Below are 12,638 nucleotides of genomic sequence, written 5' to 3'. Positions count from 1 at the left end.
TGTGAGTGACCTGTTATGTAGCCTCGATTTGCTGGGAGAAATGGTTTAGCAATTCCCACTGGAAAGAAGATCTGATTCAAAGGACATCTCAGCCAGGCATCAGACTACCCATGCTCAGGTGGAGGCAGGGGCATTCACGGGACAATTCTATGACAGTGTATTAAAGAACAGGAGGGAAGTTCAGATGCTGTAGAAGCAGCAAGGAAGAGCATCCCTGCCAGGAGCTGAGCTGCCCATCAGGGAAGGCTTCATTCCTTAGAAAGACGAGTGGGAGCTGGGTTGGTGGTGACTAGAGAAAGGCCATGGCCCAGAGGGATAGCGTGGACTTGGACGTGCTCTAATCGTCTTTCAAATGATTCTGGATCAACCAAATTATCCATAAGATGTCTTTGTAAATTGTAAATAAATAGGTCTGTCGCACATTTTATGGTGGGCTCAAATCTTTGAGAACTAGAAAATCAGTACGATGTAGAATTTATGCTAAATAAAGTTAAATTGCTGTGCGCTTCACTTGCTTTTCATAATATTACATTCTGCAGCAACTGTGTGGAATGCATTTAAAGAGCATCAGTGAGCATTTCTAAAGCACTGGAGGGATTTACAGCCGCTATGGCTTTGTGTTCATGACACACCCACGAGGTGTTACAGGTGCAGCCTTGGTCAGGAACTCAGGGTCCAATTCTCTCACCACTCCTGGGGGGCAAATGTACTTCACTTTATGACAACTCACTTTGTGTTACAGTATCCAGGTGAGAGAAAGAGGACGCTGACTATAAAGGACTCTTGTTCACAAGAGGGCAAAAGCAGGAATCCACCAGAAGTGGAGAAAAAAATACGCAAGGGAAACGAAGCTTCTACACCCACCAGCAAGAGCAATGGACAGTGCAGGGTGGAAGTGGAGCCACGTCTGTGATGCAACACGTTTCAATAAGAGACACGGTGATAACATCCCTAATAATGTTAGCAATCACAGTAATAATGCGCTCTGTTTCTCTCCTGACTCTCACCACCATGACCACCAGGTGAAGTAAGCAGAGGTGACTGTCCTCATTCTATAGATATGGAGGCCGAGGCCGAGAAAGACACTGAGTGATTTGTCCAGAGTCCCAAACTGGTACCAGGTGGAGCCAGGGCTTTGGACTCTAAGGGCTCTTACCTGTCCATGAAAGTACAACAAAACAGTGAAAAACAGCACATCTCTGCTGCCTGTTTTGTCTGAGACACACTCTGAAAGATGGCCACAGCACACTCGTCATCTGAGTTGGGGCCCCGTGAACTAGTCCCTGCTGATTGCACAGTCATTCTCAGAGAGGAGCAGGGACCTGGGCAAATCCTGATCAGCAGGGGGTCCACTGTCTTGCGTTCAGATCAATAACGAGTTCTGCAGCCACAGTCGCTCGGCTTATCCTTAACTAGGCAATGAATGCAAGCGCTTGGCACACAGCCTGGCTGTCATGTAGTGCTTACCCCCGTCCCCCTTTCAATTAGCTGCCAAAGAAATATGCCACCTGTGTTAGAGAACTTGACCTTGACACTGGAAAAAGACAAACCCCATCTTCCCTTGGATGCACACTTAGCCATGGAGAGTCTCTCAGTCTGGGATGCTCTCAGCATGAGTTATCAGAGTCACCTCTTTATATTCTACCTACTGTCACAGTGTTTCTATACCAGCCATGCTTTTTTCTTTGTGTGGTGGTAATAGAACATATTATTGCTATTATTACAAACATCTTTCCCACACAGAAAAATGGCAACACAGGTATTTGAATGAAGGATCTCCTTTAAAAAGGTTCTTTACAATTCTCTCTGCACGGTGGCCCTCTGGTTTCTCCAGTGGCCACCAGCACCACCGAGGACCTCAGTAGTGATCCACCTTGGTTATTCCTGAAAGTCAAAGATGGGGTTTGTTTTTTTTGAGTTTAGTTCTCGATGGATCTTGAGAGTAAGGACTTTCTTTCTTCATGGCTGTAGAGTATGAATTTTCAATAGGGGTGACATCACCCTCAAGGAGATGAAAATTGGCTCTTTGGGGCTAAAAGTCTTAGATATTACAATGCTTGGTGGCCCTCTAAAGCTCAACCCCATCCAACAAAATCTTATTCCTTAGTATTCAATATAATGGGTGGAGGATAACTAAGAAGCCTCTGGGGTGGGGGGTGGGCAGGCGCTAATGAAACAAGGTTGAGAAACATCACTTTAGAGAGTACCTGGGTTTGCAACACCCTTAGCCTGGTCAAGACTCTATTTCCTCATCTCTGAGATGGGAATAAAGTTTGCCATCCTTGTAACTACTGAATGCTGGGATCTGTTGTTTCCTCCTCTCCTGAAGGAAACAAAAGAAAAAGTTCCTTTTTCTGGTAATTCAGTTTATAGCAATATATCAGAAGAAAATTGTTCATAGATACTGGTAAAAGTATATGCATGATCACACCTGCTGTAGCATGTTTCATACTTTCTCGGTATTTGTTAAAAATTGGGAGATGTCCAAATGCTCCAGAGCAGGAAGATACCTGAAGGAATTATAATGCATCCACTCACTGGAACATTCTGGGGCATTACAAATACAATTATGAAGACAGCATGAAAACTGGCTAATGGTCCAGGATTAACTGACAAAAGCCGGGCAAAGATGTAACCATCATCTGAACAAAATCTTATGAATTCTGTGAACACAGAAATTCAAACACTGGGTAGAAATTGGGGGACATGAAAACTGCTGATTCTTGAGGGTAGTGGGTTCATGGAGGACTCGCTTTTAGATTTTTGGTTTGCATTTGATGTTGATACAATACTGTTTGTCCAATGAATTAAAATGTTAAAAAAAAAAAGAGAGAGAGAGAGAGAAGAGAAAAAGTCCTCTTCCACTGTCTTTGCTCATTGCCTGAGAAACAGACACTGCATCTGATCAAATGGAAAAGGAATTCCAGGGGGGAGAGAATCAGAGTCAGAGGTGCCCCATGGGTGAGGAGTGGCTTTGTCCGGATCTGCGGGGCTGCTGCCCTGCCCTGGCTTGCTGCCACCATCACCCACCCCCAGGCTCAGGCTGAGCACGGAGCAGGTGGGAAAGCTAGCCCACAGCCTGAGGCCCCAACCATCCTAGCTGCCCTGGAAATCAGCACCACTAACTGGCTGCCTTCCAACCCATGTTTCTACTTCTTTCTAGTGCATCACACTCTGCTTCTCAGCCAACCAACCAGAACTTCCTGAGCATTTAGAACCTGACAACACCATACCCGACACCAAAGGCAAATCATTAACCTCTTTCTCAGAACCATCTACTTTCCTCCCTTTGTGGAAGGTAGTCCCCTCCGTCAGAAGCACGCCAGGCCCCTTTCTCTCCCCAGCTCACTCCAGCTGACCTAGGACCAGCCAGTGCACCTCAGAAATGCCTCTCCCCTCCTCCTTCTTCAGGCCTGATCGGTCCCTCTCCTGGGGACTCGGCAGTGCTCGCTGGTCTGCTCTCCGTACACCTTCTCAATTGATCGCCCTGAGCTCCGCTCATATAAAAACCTCCTCTGATTCTCACTCAGTACAAAAGCCTCTGCCAGCACTCAGGCCAGTTTCCTCTCTCAACAGACTGCCGACTATTCTAGAAACATGCCAATCGCTCCTGCTTCCCTCCCTGCTCAGAGTGCCCTTCCTGCCATCTCTGCCTGCTCAAGCCTGGCCCCAGGCCCTGGCGATGGCCAGCCCCATCTCAACCCACTTCCCAACCATGGCCAAGCAAGCAGTCACTTCTCCCTCCTACTCCCCAAAGGTCTCCCCTGTGACCACCTCAAACGTACATATTTATCTCATACACATTACAGATTTATGATAAAATGACAGAGTCTCTGCCTTCGTGGTCCCAACGGAAGGAGATGTAACATCCATGCAGACAGACAGATGACTAAACAATTATGAATCGTGACTCGTACTGTGGACTCAGCACTCGGGGAATAATTCACGTACTCTGCCTTATAATATTAGTGTTTGTACGACTTTCTCCTTCCTCTGCTCCTTCCCCACCCCAACTACCTGGGGCTCCCCCGAGGGAAGAATAGGTCACTGCCTACAGGTCACTGCTCTAGAAATATTTCTGCACACAGGAGTCACACACATCCTCAGGAATTTCTCCTTCCCAGGCAATAAGTTCTTCTATTTTCGCTTCCTGTTCCTGCTGCTGTTTCTTTGTTTGCGGTAAAATCTCTTTCAACACTGGGATAAACTAACACTGTTTTTCCCCTGAAGTAGGATTTCTACAGTAACCTAGCAGACTCCATGTGGGGAACTGCTAAACATGCCGGCTGTATCCCCATCCCCAGGAGCCAGGGGTCCAAGTGGCAAATCACTTCCCACGTGAGCGCTCTTCAGGACTGATGGGTGCTCCCCAGTGGAGTGCTGCTGGGGCCTGGGACCCTGGCGGGGTCATCCAGCATCACCCGCGAGGCTGTATCACCATACCAAGGTTTCTCTTAGCTCTCACAGCTACCAAGGATGGTGACCAGAGTCGCTTGGGTAATGAAGCACAGGTCCCCAGCTCCCCCCGTATGAAAAGAACCCCGGTTCTCCACACACCACCACTATTTAAAGACACCAGCTACCTGGACTCTGTGCAGTTCGCTCATTTGAAATGCATTTTAGCTTTATTGCTTTTGACATTAATTGCACTCACTGAGTTGATATTTGTCTAATTTCTGGGCTCGAAACGTTGTCCTGAGATGTCCGGGGGGCACAGCTGAGTTAACACGCAAGTGCTCTGCAAACGGAGCAGCGAGCACAGGCCTGTAAACACCCAAGGATGTAGAACGGCCGGATGATTCACCAACCTTAAGTCCAAATACATTATCGTGATTTCTGAAGAGCAAGACAGCAAGACAATTTCTTTAGCGCGTCCCATCTCTAAGTCTGTGCTGACAGGTGTCTAGAAGCTGTGTGTGAGTGTCTGCTGCTAAATGACATGGAGACAAACCAGGTTTGCTGATTCCCTGGGATGCGGCTCAGCCTAATGGCTCCGTCCTCACTTGTGCTGGGTGGTTGGTTCCGTAACTCAGAGCCCTGACTTTGAGTCATGTTAACTTGGCCTTGGCGATTCTGGGTTTAGTAAACGAATTTGTGAGGACCTTTCTCTGTTTGTTCTCTCTCTTCAAACAGCTTCTTTAACATCTAAGGATTTCTCATTTGCCAGCACCTCCCCACACTTTCTAGCACCACCCTGGTGGCAAACCCTTAACAGGATGTCAGAGGCACTCAGCATAGTCTCCCTTTTCAGTCCGTTCTAATACATGTTTGGTCCCTTCTCCCTTCTGCACTCACTATGCAAATGCCATCAACAGCTCAGAATTTAATGGTTTCTGTAATTAAATCAGGGAAAAAGCTCATCTGAGATTACCTTTTCCTCCTAACTGTATGACAGTACTCAGAGCTATAAGGGTATCAGCCGGGTGCTCTGAAGCCTGGCTGCACATTAGAATCACGGGGAGCGCTTTTACAAATTTAGATGCCCAGACCCTTCTCCTCGAGATTCTGCTCTCATTGGCCTGAGGTGGAGGCCAAGTACAGGCATTTTTCCAAATTTCCCCCAGATGATTCTAATATGCAACCAGGATTGAGAATCGGAGACTCTGAAATAACAAAAAGTAGGGTTATGGATGCTCAGTGACTCAGTTTCCCCATCAGTAAAATAAGGATAACAACAGTGGCTGCCCTCCTAGGGAGGCTGGGAGGACGGGCCACCTTAATGAAGGTAAATTGCTAATGGAGGTAAATTAATATAGGTCCCACATGAGGGCTTCCTGCTATTACGATTAGTGTTCCTCTGGATCCTTTTTCTTCTTCAACTCTGCGTCTAATAAATCAGTGAATCACTCAACCCACAGTGATTCTTAGGAACTAGAGTATTAAGTCAGCAAAGTCTGGGTTCAAATTCTGTTTCAGCCATTTGCCGGTCACCCAAGCCCCCACGAGGCATTCTCAGACTCGGAACTACAAGCATTTAGTGTGGCCTCAGAAAACCAAAATGATCATTCAGCTTCTATGTCTAACGCATCACCCTACTTTCTGAAAATAAAAACCGACGCGCTCCTGGGCGGGTCACTCTGACAAACCTGGGTCTTACCTGGCGCATTTCCTTGTAATTGTGGTGCTTAAAGTCCAGTTCATCGGTGGTGGTCATCTCATTCCGCCGGTGATAATAGTTATTTGGATCTAGGGAGAGAAATATGGTTTTGATTCACTGACATCATTCTATTACTCGTGCTGGCTTTGTGGGGTCCCTGATTTGTGTGGGGACACAGCTCAATCTCCAGCTTCTCACGTATGCACAGAGGTGAGAGAGACAACTTTCAAAAAGCTTGTTAGGAGTCAGAATTACCCAGGGATGGTGAGCATGGGCCTGGAGCCAGGGGGCCTGGGTTCAAACCTCTGCTTTTCCACTTATGTGCTGTGTGACCCTGGACATGTCACTGGAGAGTCTTTGCCTTAGTTTCTTGCCCCCAAAACAGGAAACACACTGGCACATCCCTCATTGGTTTATTGCTAGTAAACCAACAGATGATTGGGATAATCTGTGTGTCTGGCAAACTGTCAGCACTGAATGAATGAATGAATGAATGAATATCACAACTGCATACATGAATGGAAATTTCTGGAAGTGTGACAGACACTGTTCGTCTCTTACCAGCATTCAGCCTACTTTCATCTTCTCTAACAGAAGCCTGTGTAGTTCGGGACTCCCCACTTCACTTCTCAGAAACAGACCTCACACCCCTAGCTCCAGGGGTCCAACGTGACCAGTTTAAGCCAATCAGACCACAGCACTCCCTGGCCACTCTTACTGGTCCAGACTGAAGGGAAGGACTTTAAATTAATGTCACAGAGGTGGGGTGAGAACCGCTCCAGGTACAGGAGAGAGAATACCCCAATAACATCAGGAGCTAATGAGTGAACTAACTCTGGAGTCCAACTTTCCTTGGGACTTCCAATCACACAAGATGAACAATTCCCCTAACTGCTAAGCCAGTGGGAGCTGGGGTTCTGTTGTTGGTCTGAAGCACCCCAACAGGGGTGTATTAATAGTGGTCACCTCTGGGGACCGGGATTCAGGGGTCTGGGGAGAACATGTCTGTCTTGACTTGATTCCCTTATATAACTTGACTTTTTTTCTTTCATGCTTGTAATTAGGTAAGTATGTAATGCTTATATAATTACAAAAACAAAGAATACTCAGAAGAAAGGGGAGGGCAAGCAGGCGTGCAGAGGAGGATAAGGGGAAGTGACGACTCAGTGGGCCCGAGGTCTTTCTCCTGACCTAACAAAAAGTACTGAGGCTTACAGAGCCTCTGCCAGCCTCCCGGCACCAGCATCTGGAGTGCGCAGCCAGAAATCCTGGCCAGCTCAGCTCTCCCTCCATCTGGACAGAACACGGAGCTTTAGATAGGTCCATCATCTAACCCAGGAACCACCTAAGCAATGTTGGAACCACAGCAGCTGCTGGTTTGATCCAAGCGGCTGGAAGGGTAATTCTGGAGGCAGGGCAGTGGCAGGCAATGATCCCAGTGGTACCCGCAGCTACAAGTCCCAATTGGTGCCACCACATGTGGTCACTAGCGCTTTCACTGCTTGTTCGACCCAGCCCAGATTTACTGGATCAGAGTCCACATTTTAAAAAATCCCAGCTGACTCCGTAGGCTCAGAAGCTTGAGAAGCGCCTGTTAAAGCACTGAGCACATGGCCAGAGGGACAAAGTACTCGGTGCATAATACGCAATATCTGAGATCAACTGAGCCAGCTGTGTGTCTGCGTCCTCACAGCCACAGGTCATGACTGCCATAACCAAACTTGCCAGAGTTCACTCAAAGACTGGCCTCACCCTTGAAAATTGAAGCCTTGTGCAATGAGCTGAAAATCACATGCAAACAATGAAAAGACAGTTTTAAGTATTCACGAAAGGTTTGCCAGTAATACTATTAGAAACAAATGACTGTCACTGAAAGGGAAATGTGGGCGGGCAAACTGGCATTTTGTCCAGAAAAGAAAGCAAAAGCCATTCAGGTTGAGCCAAAAATACCCCCGCCATTACTTTTCAAGGGCTTACCTTCTGGGGGTACAGGCTGACCCTTCCCTCAGGCGAGCCACCTCCCTTTTGATTTCCAAACCTCTATGTTTCAAAGCAAAGGTACATATTTTTCACTTTATGCTTAACTTACACAGATGCTGTTTTCTAAGAGCTATTCACCGTTCCCCCCCTACGTCCCAGGGGCCTCTTTCCAAAACTCTTTAAAGCCCTCTTTGTCTTTGAACACAAGTTATGCCTTCAAGGTTCTTAGAAGGGACTGAAGAAAATCTCAGAACTCTAAGTACAAAAGAGTTCCATACTTGGCAACATTCTTCCAGCCTTACACTAATCAATCTGCCTAAGGAGATGGGTACAAGTTCCAGAATCATCTCAAAATCATGGGTGAGTAGTTTCCAGAGCTTTGTGTCTCCCACATTTTGAACAAATCCTTCTTTACTTGTCCATTTATTCTGATTGGATAAAGTGTTATTGGGAATCTGTTAGGAGCCCAACAAACTGTAGGTAAGGAGATGAGTGAGAACCAAATCCGGCCGTCCTAGGGGCCAGCATCTAGAGCTAGAGCCACGTAGCCAAACCCACTGCCTCCTTCTTCCCTCTGTGGACAAAAGATTCCCTTTCTACTGAGGGAAATCTATTCCAGGTGGTTCCCATGGAATTACCTTGCCCAACACGCACATGTATAGACATGTGAACCAGTTCCAGCCAATTAAAACACTTTGTCCTCTGGCCACAGTCACTGGCTCAGCAATGATCCCAGGATCCAAAATGGGCCAATCAGATGGCTTTCCTCCCAGAGCTACAGAAGGAAGGTCTCTTTCTCCTGCAGTGACTCAGAAGGCAGGACAAGTTGGGGGTGTTAGTGGTCAGCCTCCCTGTCTGCGAGCTAGTGAGGGAGGGGACCTTGATTGCACCAAGAGGACCCTGAAGCCAGAGTCAGATCTATCCCTGGAATTTTCATTCATGTGAGCCCCAAATTTCCGCCCCACCCCTTCAGCTAATTTGAGGAAGACTTCTGATGTTTGAGACAGAATTCTGACTGATTGAATCTACAAGGACTCTGTCCTCACAGAGGGGGCTCTGGAGAACCAGTCTCTTGCGTCCTTCCGTGTGGTTGGTTTTATATGTCATACATACTGAAAACCAGCAGAGTCCTTCTGGAACACCTTAGTTACAGGGACAAACTCCAGGCAGGGCTCAGAGACCCTAAACAACATTCTCCCTACTTGCTCCTCTCATTCGACTACTGAAAATCCTGATCTGCTCCAACTGGTCTGCCTGTTTTGGGGTGAATTATGTCCTCCCCAACATATGTTGGAGTCTTAACCCCCAGTTCCTCAGAATGCGACCTTATTTGCAGAGAGGGTTTTTACAGAGGTCATCAAGTTAAAATGAGGGCATTGGAGTGGACCCTGATCTGTTACAACTGGTGTCTATAAAAAGGGAAATTTAGACACCGAGGAATGCATGCAGGAGAAGCCATGTGAAGACGAAGGCAGAGATGGGAGTGGTGCATCTACAAGCCAGGGGACACCAAAGACGGTCAGCAAACCCCCAGAAGCTGGGTGAGAGACACGAACAGATTCTCCCTCACGGCCCTCAGAAGGAACCAACCTTGCCGACACCTTGACCTCGGACTTCCAACCTCCAGACCTGTGAGACAATGGCGCCCTGTTGTTCTAAGCCACGGAGCTTTTGGAGCTTTGTTACGACAGCCCTAGGAAACGACACACCCCAGACACCTCACTGCGGTGACACCCTCTCCTCCCAAATCAACCACCAGCTCACTGCACAGGATGCCTTTTATGACAACAGTAATAATCCCAGACCAAAGCCACTACTGGAAATCCAAAGGAACTATGAGGAGGCCTGGACTGCCTGCTTTGCCATTTGCTGCTTTTGGGGTTGGTGTCTCGCTTGAAAGAAGTGGGCGCTCAGCTGGGAGAGGAAAGTCTTCCTTTGTTGGAAAGGGGGCTCACCTGCAATCAAGAGTCTCTGGGCTCATGATTCCTTTGATGTGCTTTATCCAGAACAGGCCAACCCACAGAGACAGAGCAGAGTAGAGGCTACGGGGGATGGTGGAGGGGGACTGCGACATCATTATTCAGTGGGTCCAGGGTGGTTTTATAGGTCGATAACAGAGTTCTGACACTAGAGAGAGCTGGTGCTTGCACAACCTGTGAATACACTAAATATTACTAACTGTACACTTTAAAATGGTTAATTGTATGTTATATGAGTTTTAACTCAATAAAAAAAACAAAGAATCGCTGGCCTCCAAGTGGTCTCCTGAGAACTAAGGAAGACACCAGGAGCGCAAAGGCACTGCAGACGTGCCCAAGGAAACACCTGCCATGGAAACACCTGCCATGATGGCCGTGTGACCTCCCTAAGCCCGGGCACCCCCAGCACAGACCCCTGAGTACAAATGACCTCGAACCATGTGCGAACTAAGCACCAAACCCTCTATAAAGAACTGATGAATAGAAGTCACATTTGTCTAGGACCCATCTGACTGTTCTTATGTTAATATTATTCTAAAAGGAACCGAGTGAAGACGCGGACCCCCAGGCAAAGCACGTTTGGATCCCAGGTCGTCACTATCAGCAAAAGCATCAAACTCACAGCTCCACGTGGCTCCAAAGAGAAAGCAGCACATCACTCGTGCTTATTTCCTTGAGCCTCCATTTCATATAACCCTACCACGTGACATCTCCACTGCCCTGCTTGCAGAGAAGTCCAGGAAACCCTCTGATTTCTTGGCTGATGCTGCCTCTCCAGACAGTCCAAGGGCCAATTTGCAGCCTGGCTGAGAGGCGGACTATCAGGCTATGAGAAAGGACCGTTTTCCAGAGAGCTGCTGTTTTTACAGTTTCCTGAGATAATCAACATTCGGCAGTTGGATCAAGAAGAGAAATCACATGTTTATTTAAACTCAGTAAGGGCAAGCTGCTTTCTACTGCAGAGAGGATGGGCTGAGCCAGCAAGGCTGCATCCCCTCGAATTCTGATGGATTCATTGGGGTGAAGATGCTGACACGTCTCCCTCGCTATGGGGTGAGAGTGTGGGGGCAGCTACTGTGTCCGTCTTACCAGAATGCTTGGGCCCTGCCTCGGAACACGCGTTGCTTAAGTGTTTGATATATGAATGGATGTGTGAGCAATGAACGGATGGATAGATGGATGGATATTCCAATCAAGTTATTGAGGAAAGGCTAGTTATGGAAAAGATAACACTCTAGGGACCAGGAGACCTCAGAGAAGGGGCTGACTACACTGTAATACTGTTACCCTACCACCATGGCAGAATGGAGAATGGAGGCAGGGTGGTAAGTGGCAGGGTGGAGGGGGGTGGTAAATGGAAACCACATCCTCAGGACTGAGGATAATCATGGAACATTATGTCATCTCTGGGTCTGTTCGTGTGCTAGTCTCCTCGGGCCACCATAACAAAGCTACAACCTGAAATAACAGAAGCTTATTGTCTCACAGTTCTGAAGGAATGAAGTCTAAAATCAAGGGGTCAGCAGGGGTCTGAAGGCTCTAAGGTAGGATCCTTGGCTCGTCCCAGCTTCTGGTGGTTGCTGGCTATCCTTGGCGTGTAGCCACATCACTCCAATCTCTGCCTTGTCCGTACATGGCGTCCCTGCGTGCCTCTGTGTTTCTGTTTTCTCTGCTTGAGGATATCAGTCATTGGATTGAGGGCTTGCCCTAATTCAGTATGACCTCATTTTACCAATCACATCTGTACTTCCATCTCTTCTACCCACCATTCATGGGGTCAGGTGACCTTAGAAATGAGTCAGCTATGGAACCAAATGGTCAAACCAAGGCTATAGGAGAAGGATGGAGGGAAATAGGGAAAATCACATTTTTTCTGTACTTCTCACGTGCTGGCATCTACAAACTGATTTATTTCGTCTTCATGATGTCTATGTGTCAGGAATGGAAGAACTGCTGAAACACTGCCAATAAAAACAAGGGCAGCCCGTGTGCACTCTAGGGGGTCGGCAGAGTCCTTCTCATGGAACTGAAAAGGATGAAGGGCAAGGATGAGAGAAGGGAGAAGAAAGGAGTTCATGGTCTCTATTTAAAAGAAGGAAACAGATGGTTCAATCCCACTCACCTCCCCCGCAACTCAGAAGTCCAAGAGACAGGAAGTCAGAGGAAGACAGAGCCAGACAGGAAATGGGAAGCAGAGGAGAAAGTCTACGCAGGGAGAGAGCGGTCTCAGCAATGTGGAGGCGGGCCGGTCTTTGCTGGAATGGCCAGGAACCTTCAGGACAGCAGTGCTGACTATCAGGTCTGTGGGGGTCTACACTACACGCAGTAAAGCCCCTTCCTGTCCCCCACCGTGCAGCAATATTGCCTCATGTGAATCGCATCAGTGGAGACGGTTGTTCTCAAATCTAGAATAATTAGCAGGAAGGGCCCAAGGGGACCAAGAGTAGCCTGGGAGAAGGCACCGTGAAGCAAGAGGTCAGTGCAGGCAACCATGCAGCGAGAAATACTGGGTGAGGGGGGAGCAACCCAGGACCTTCCATAGGTACATAATGAGGGCTTGGGTTACTTCACTGGGATGTTTA

The 12,638-nt window shown here is 47.7% G+C and overlaps 1 protein-coding gene across 3 annotated transcripts in view; it reads right to left on the bottom strand.

Moving 5' to 3' along the window:
• Positions 1 to 12,638, bottom strand: part of CPXM2 (carboxypeptidase X, M14 family member 2) — a 140,569-nt gene that overhangs the window by 17,031 nt on the left and 110,900 nt on the right. For all 3 annotated transcript variants that reach the window (XM_074338848.1, XM_074338849.1, XM_019742217.2), the window contains exon 7: positions 6,098 to 6,186. In XM_074338848.1, the coding sequence (XP_074194949.1) occupies positions 6,098 to 6,186 (89 nt within the window). The remainder of the gene's footprint in view (positions 1 to 6,097; positions 6,187 to 12,638) is intronic.

The sequence above is a fragment of the Rhinolophus sinicus genome, linkage group LG07, assembly GCF_036562045.2.
Source record: "Rhinolophus sinicus isolate RSC01 linkage group LG07, ASM3656204v1, whole genome shotgun sequence".
Classification (NCBI taxonomy): domain Eukaryota; kingdom Metazoa; phylum Chordata; class Mammalia; order Chiroptera; family Rhinolophidae; genus Rhinolophus; species Rhinolophus sinicus.
This window is presented reverse-complemented; position numbering and strand designations above follow the sequence as displayed.